Genomic DNA, 7,964 nt, shown 5'->3' on the forward strand with positions numbered 1-7,964 from the left:
ACACACACACACACACACACACACACACACACACACCAGAGGCAAACTAGTTGGGACAACAGGTGATCAGTGGGGGCTGAGAGGGAGACAGAGGTTGGAATACATTTGATCAGGATCCATTATACACACGTATAAAGTGTCATAATGACGCCTATATGCTGCTATCTAGGGGCACAGGATGGGGTTTCATTTTTTTATGTCAATTAAGAATTATTTTTTGGTTTTGGTTTTTGTTTTTCGAGACAGGGTTTCTCTGTAGCTTTGGAGCCTGCCCTGGAACTTGTAGACCAGGCTGGCCTCGAACTCAGAGATCCTCCTGTCTCTGCCTCTGGAGTGCTGGGATTAAAGGCATGCACCACCACCACCAGCCGGTTTCAATTAAGAATTAAAAAGAAGGAAAGAGTTGTTACCAAAATTTTCAGAGTGCCAGCAGAGACATCAAACCCGGGAAATTCGGATCTCCTCTGGGGTTCTTGGTGTCACTAAAAAGAGAATTTAAGAATCGTCACACACACAGGAGCTGGAGAGGTTTAAAGGAAGACCCCAGGGCAGGAAAGCTTAAATTCAAAGCTGTGGGGAAGGGGCCTGTTGCCGGGATTAACCCTTGAGGAGTGTGGGACCCAGCCACCACAAGCTCAAAAGAGGCCTGAGTCTCAGTAGTTTGCCCTGAGGCAATACCTGGTTCCGATAAAAACCACAAACTGAGACTACCCAGACCATCCAAAGGAAATTCCTAACATTCTAACCATTGTAGATAAGATCACCTGCCAGCACACACCTTCCCTTTTCACCAGGACACCCCTAGACAAATGTCAGCCAATCAGGGGTCCTGAACCTTTAGCAATCCCTCACCCCCACCTTTGCTACTATAAAAGCCCAACTCTGAGCTCAGGGATCACGTTGGACACACAGAGAGAGACAGAGTTTACAAACTAGTGCAAGAATAAAGGCTCTTTGCTTTTACGTACAGGGCTCGGTCTCCTTGTTGAGGTGGGGGGGGGGCGCTCCTTGATCTGGGCAGAACAAGGAGAAACAAGATCACATCTCCAACTACAGGTAGGTTCCATTGTTAGCACATTATTGTATACAGCTATGCTAAGAAAACGGTTCAAAACAGTTCCAGCAAGGTTCCTAAAGAGAAGCAAACTGTCCCAAACAGGTATGTCAAAACACTATCCGTTAATAGCCATCCTGTGGCAGTTTTTGATGAAATTAAAGCCGGAAACCACCGAGTTCCTCCACAGAACCTAGGAACTAGGAGTCAAAATCTAAATCTAAACATACTCCAGAAAGAGAGACTGAGGTCTAATAAACCTGGTTTACACACTCACTGAACTGGTTTGCTCTCACACACAGAAGATTCACAGTATCTTCAAGTAGAAGATCAAAAGCCGTGAAGACCTAACCTTTGCCTAGAGCGCAGTATCGCTTCAGTTTGCTTCCTGACTCTACTCCCGCCTACGGTGGGAAACCACACACCCCTAAAGGCCTTGCGGAGCAGGGGCGGAGCCCTTCTGTTGATTGGTTGGCTGCCGTCCAGACCAAGCGGTGATTGGTCAGCGGCGAGTCAGGTTGGACTTTTAGGTCCAAACTCTGGCCAGACTGGCGAGGCCTCGGGAGAGACATGGCTGGGCAGTCCGTGAGCGTGCAGGCCCTGGTAGCCACACTCCTGATTTTTCTCGCCACGGTCTCTGAATCCACCGGCCCTAGCAGCAGGGAAATTTGGGGAGCCTCGCGGATCCCTTCCCAGTTCAGCGAGGAGGAGCGCGTCGCTATAAAAGAGGCGCTGAAAGGTGAACCTCCGCCCCCTTGGGCTCAGACGCGGGTCCCTCAGTTCCCAGTCATCCCGGGACCGTCTCCCTTGGCAGAGGGACCGACCGCTGCTTAGGCTAGAGTTCCACCCGCCACACCGCGGGTTCCCGCACACCTCCCGGCACACGGTGCACGGGTCTGGCACGCCCCTCGCGTCGGTGTCCCCTTACCTAGCCTGGAGGCTCCAGCTTCTCTCCGCTGGGCATAGCCCGCACCCACCCTACCCCTGCCTGCCTCAGACAAGTGGTTTGTAGCACTTTCGACCTCTGAAAGGTATCGTGTTTGTTATATCTCCGAGGTATCTTTAAAGTGATTTGCTTTGTTAAATGATCTTCCCCAGGGCTCCTGCAAGGACTGGGCTCTGGATAGCAACATTTAAGAATCCGTGGGACTCGCTGACTCTGAGGGGAATGCATTGTTCCCGGCGTTTAATATGTATCTAGTTGCCCCCTAATACGAGGAACCTAACAAGGCAACCAACTCATTGGCCTGTGCCTTTCAGGAGGAAAGAGGAGCATTTATGTGGGCTCACGTAAGGCTTTGTGACCACTGGGCTCAACTCTTTTCCGTTCATTAGATAGTGAATTAATAAAAACTGCATACGCAAACATGTGCTGGCCGACACAGGGACCAAATGCTAGCCCCACGTGGGAGATGAATTGTGCTTATCCTGGAGTGACCTGGAGTGGCCTAGGGAGAGCTTTCCCATCGTGCCAATAGCCCTTTGCAAACTAGTGGACTGTGGCAGAGTCCTGTTGCACAGAAGAAAACAAAAGCTTGCCAAGACCGGGTTTCTCTGTAGCTTTGGATCCTGTCCTGGAACTAGCTCTTGTAGACCAGGCTGGTCTCGAACTCACAGAGATCCGCCTGCCTCTCTGCCTCCCAAGTGCTGGGATTAAAGGCGTGAGCCACCACCGCCCGGCTGGCATAGAACTCTTTAACAAGTTGCAAAGCATAGAAGGTTGGATGTTGGATCTGCTCTTAGGAGGGCAATTTAATCTTTTTGGACTTAAGCTTCCCCATCTGGGTAGTAAGCTGTGGTGTGATAGAGTTCATCCTTAGCTAGAGGTGACTGTGTCTTTCAGACAAAACTTAAGTGACTTAAAATCCAAAATTTTCCTTTTATATATACTTTTTTTAATTTATTTATTATGTATGTAGTGTTCTGGGCACCAGATCTCATTATAGATGGGTGTGAGCCATCATGTGGTTGCTGGGGATAGAACTCAGGACCTCCGGAACAGTAGTCAGTTCTCTTAACCTCTGAGCCATCTCTCCAGCCCCCTTATATATACTTTTTTATTGATATTTATTGAACTCTACTTTTTTCTCTGCTCCCCTCCCTGCTTCTCCCCTCCCCTTTCAATCCTCCTCCAAGGTCCCCATGCTCCCAATTTACTCGGGAGATCTTGTCTTTTTCTACTTCCCATATAGATTATATCTATGTATATCTCTCTTAGTGTCCGCATTGTTGTCTAAGTTCTCTGGGATTGTGGTTTGTAGGCTGGCTTTCTTTGCTTTATGTTTAAAAACCACCTATGAGTGAGTACATGTGATAATTGTCTCTCTGTGTCTGGGTTACCTCACTCAAAATAATGTTTTCTAGCTCCATCCATTTGCCTGCAAAGTTCAAGATGTCATTATTTTTCTGCTATGTAGTACTCCATTATGTAAATGTACCACATTTTCCTTATCTATTCTTCAATCAAGGGGCATTTAGGTTGTTTCCAGGTTCTGGCTATGACAAACAAAGCTGCTATGAACATAGTTGAGCATATGTCCTTGTGGCACGATTGAGCATCCTTTGTATATATACCCAAAGTGGTATTACTGGATCTTGAGGAAGGTTGTTTCCTAATTTTCTGAGAAATTGCCACACTGACATCCAAAGGGGTTGTACCAGCTTGCATTCCCACCAGCAATGCAGGAGTGTTTCCTTTTCCCCACAACCTCTACAGCATAAGTTGTCATCAGTGTTTTTGATCTTGGCCATTCTTACAGGTGTAAGATGGAATCTCAGAGTTGTTTTGATTTGCATTTCTCTGATGCCTAAGGATGTTGAACATTTCCTTAAGTGTCTTTCATCCATTTTAGATTCCTCTTTTGAGAGTTCTCTGTTTAGGTCTGTACTCCATTTTTTTTATTTGATTATGTGATCTTTTAGTGTCCAATTTCTTGAGTTCTTTGTATATTTTGGAGATCAGACCTCTGTCTGATGTGGGGTTAGTGAAGATCTTTTCCCATTCTGTAGGCTGTCGTTTTGTCTTGTTAACCATGTCCTTTGCTTTACAGAAACTTTTCAGTTTCAGGAGGTCCCATTTATTAATTGTTTCTCTCAGTGTCTGTGCTACTGGGGTTCTATTTAGGAAGTGGTTCCCTGTGCCAATGAGTTCAAGTGTACTTCCCACTTTCTCTTCTATAAGGTTCAGTGTGGTTGGCTTTATGTTAAGTAAGGTCTTTGATCCATTTGGACTTGAGTTTTGTGCATGGTGATAGATCTGGATCTATTTTCATTCTTCTACATGTTGATATTCAGTTATGCCAGCACCACTTGTTAAATATGCTTTCTTTTTTCCATTTGATATTTTTTAAAGATTTATTTATTTTGTTTACAGTGTTCTGTCTGCATGTGTGCCTACAGGCCAGAAGAGGGCACCAGATTTCTTTACAGATGGTTGTGAGCCACTATGTGGTTGCTGGGAATTGAACTCAGGACCTCTGGAAGAACAGTGTTCTTACCCTCAGAGCCATCTCTCCAGCCCTCCATTTGATATTTTTTGCTTCTTTATCGAAGATCAGGTGTTTGAAGATGTGTGGATTGATATCCTGGTCTTCTATTCCAGGTCCTGCTCCATTGGTCCTGCTATCTGTTCTTATGCCAATACCAGGCTGTTTTCAGTACTGTAGTAGAGTTTGAAGTCAGGGATTGTGATGCCTCCGGCAGTTCTTTTATTGTACAGGACTGTTTTGGCTATCCTGGATTTTTTGTTTTTTCATATGAAGTTGAATACTGTTCTTTCAAGGTCTTTGAAGAATTTTGCTGGGGATTGTGTTGAATCTGTCAAAATTTTCTTGATAGCATGTTGACCCTCAAAATTTTGAATTTCTTGTGTGTGTGTGTGTTCTATAGAGACATGTTCTGCTGTCCCAGCCTACTGGGATTACAGGTGTGCACTGCTACATTCAACTATGGTTTCAGGTTTTGTTTGTTTTCAAGACAGAGTTTCCACATGTAGCCCTGGCTGCCCTAGAACTAGTTCTGTAGACCAGGCTGGCCTTGAATTTAGAGACCCACCTGCCTCTGCCTCCCAAGTGCTGGCTTTAAAGGCGTGTGCTACCACACCTGGTGGTTTCAGATTTTTACTAGAAACATCCAACCTCTATCAACTTGAATCCTCCATCTCTGTTGACAGGTGCCATCCAGATTCCCACGGTGTCTTTCAGCCATGAGGAATCCAACACCACAGCCCTCGCTGAGTTTGGAGAATACATGCGCAAAGGTCAGTTGCAAACTGAGGGAAAGAGTGACAGAGACGCACTAGAGACTGTGTCCTTGACAAAGTGATAGGAAAATACATTTTGTCACTAATAGAAGACAGTCACATGGGGGGGGTGCTTTTTACTTTATACATAGAATGTATAAAAGGGAGACTGAAAGTTCCACAGTAAAGGATGAAGTGAGGGCTGTAGATTCGCCTTTGAAGAGCTGAGAACTAGCTGTAGTTCTCTAAATAGTATCTGTCTGATCTAGACGTTAGTAGGTAAAACAAGGGATTCCTTCTCGTGTGCAGATGTCTAGAACTCTGTTCCAGCACCTCCTACTCCTGCTCCCATGCACCCATTCATCCAGCTTTCAAGACACTCCACCTAGTGGGCTCATTTACACTGATTACTAACAAACACACTCTTAAGACTCTGGGCAGCCAACATCCTTGACCTATCCTAGCACCTCCCCCTTCCTTCATCCCTATGACCACGGAGCCCAGAGCTGGGAAGAATCGATTGGGAGGATGTTAGAATCTTAAAGTGAAAAATAAAAAAATCTAATGGAAAATAGGGAAGCCCCCCCCCCTTCAAGATGTCAGAGGTGGGAAAAGCCAGCTTAGGAGCATCAAGTAGTTCCCTCTCTAACATGCTGGGACAAATGGATCTGGGACTAAAACATTGTCACCAAACCAGAGATCAGGCAAGAAGTCATTATCAAAGAAGGGAGGGGATGAGAGGGAGAATAAGCTAGGGGCCTGGTGATGGAGCTCCATGGTAGAGTGTTTGCCTAGGATTTGCAAGACCCTGGATGCGATCCCAAGTCTGTCTCTCTCTCTTTGTGTCTCTCCATATGTCTCTCTCTCTTCCCCAAATTAAAACAATTTAGAGAACTAAACATATACAGTGACAGTAAACTAAATACTCTGGTGACAGACTGAAACACACTCTTCTTCAGGTTTTTCTTTTTTTGCTGTGGTGTGTGTGTGTGTATGTGTGTGTGTATTTAGATTGCACAAAGGAGTAAGTGCATTCTTCCCAGACAGTCCAGGGGGGATTAGCTAGACCATCTGTGTTGAGGTCTGCCAGTAATGAGAGTAATCCGCCCTGAGAACATCCACTCCCACATACAGAAGTATGGCCGGACACAGAGACTTATCTCTACAAGATACAAATAGTGAAAACACTGTTTTCTTTCTTCCTGGCAGCATTATGTGTGTGTGTGTGTGTGTGTGTGTGTGTGTATATATATATAATATATATATGTGTGTGTATATATAATATATATATATATATATATATATAATAGCCTCGAATGGAAAATCCCAAATATTCATCACTTCACAGATGGTCAATTAAAACAAAGTACAGGAGCTGGAAAGATGTCTCAGTAGTTCAAGAATACTTGCTGAGTTCAATTCCCGGCATCCACATGGTGACTCACAACCATCTGTACTTCCAGTTTCAGAGGATCCAACACCTTCTTCCTCTCTCCATGAGCTCCAGGCTCAGGTTTACACATGTGGCAGGCACACCAACATACAATCAGCCAAAACACACATATACTTTAAAAAAGTAAACATAATATATTAAACACAGATGTCTGTGTCCATGGATTTCATGCGTGGGTTCAACCAACCTTTGGCTGAAAATATATAGACATGGTGACTCACACCTATAATCCCAGAATTTGGAATACTGAGGCAGGAGGATCATGGGTTCCTAGACTATGTGGTGAAAGCATGTCTCAAAAAAGAAAAGGAAAGAAAATCTTACATCCTGAATAGTTTAATGTCAGCTTGGCCCAAGCTAACATATGTGAGAGGGGAGAAACTCAATTGAGAAGATGATCGTAGGTGGTGAAGGCAGCGCCCGCCTTTAATCCCAGTACCTGGGAGGCAGAGGCAGGCGGATCTCAGTGAGTTTGAGGCCAGCCTGGTTTACAGAGCTAGTTCCAAGACAGCCAGAGCTCTTATACAGAGAAATCCTGCCTTGAAAAACTTAAAAAAAAAAAAAAAAAAAGGTATGGCTAAAGGGTTTATTGCATGACTCACTGTGTCACACTGCAGCCTCCATGACGAGAGGGGAGGAGGGAGATGGGTGGGATTTGGAAGCATGACATGAAAGACATGAAGAATGAATAAAAATAGAGTAAAAAGGAAAGAAAGCAGGCTGAGCCAGCCAGTAAGCAGCTCCCCCCATGGCCTCTGCATCTGCCTCTGCCTCCAGGTTCCTGCCCTGCTAGAGTTATTATCCTGGCTTCCTTCAGTGATGGACAGTGAAAGTCAAATTTCAAATTCCACAGATGTGAGAGTGTAAGTCAGATTAACCCTTTCCTCCTCCAGTTGCTTTGCTCTTGGCGTTTCATCACAGTGACAGTAGCTCTAACTAGATACTTGCGTGTATCCGTCTCTGTGTGACCTAAGAGCCTCCAATTCAGGCCCTCCTTCCTCAGCCTCCTGCAGGTACATGCCCATGGTGTTTTCTTCAAAGGAAAAGACCCTAGAACTTTTCAAATACATAGTGATTATGTTTTCCTCTGAATAATTTGGATATTAGCAGCTATTACATTCATATTTTAACAGAACCCTCATCTATAAAGGTGTCAGTATGTTTGGCTAGAATGAGCCAGATGTTGAGCTATTACCCATTGTGTGTGTGTGCGTGTG

General features: G+C 44.9%; 1 protein-coding gene across 1 annotated transcript in view; it reads left to right on the top strand.

Moving 5' to 3' along the window:
* The first annotated feature begins 1,608 nt into the window (after window positions 1-1,608).
* Window positions 1,609-7,964, top strand: part of Pm20d1 (peptidase M20 domain containing 1) — a 26,283-nt gene continuing 19,927 nt past the window's right edge. The window contains exons 1-2 of the mRNA XM_005348327.1: window positions 1,609-1,793; window positions 5,226-5,312. Of these exons, the coding sequence (XP_005348384.1) occupies window positions 1,625-1,793; window positions 5,226-5,312 (256 nt within the window). The 5' untranslated portion in view covers window positions 1,609-1,624. The remainder of the gene's footprint in view (window positions 1,794-5,225; window positions 5,313-7,964) is intronic.

Source organism: Microtus ochrogaster, chromosome 6 (assembly GCF_000317375.1).
Source record: "Microtus ochrogaster isolate Prairie Vole_2 chromosome 6, MicOch1.0, whole genome shotgun sequence".
NCBI lineage: Eukaryota > Metazoa > Chordata > Mammalia > Rodentia > Cricetidae > Microtus > Microtus ochrogaster.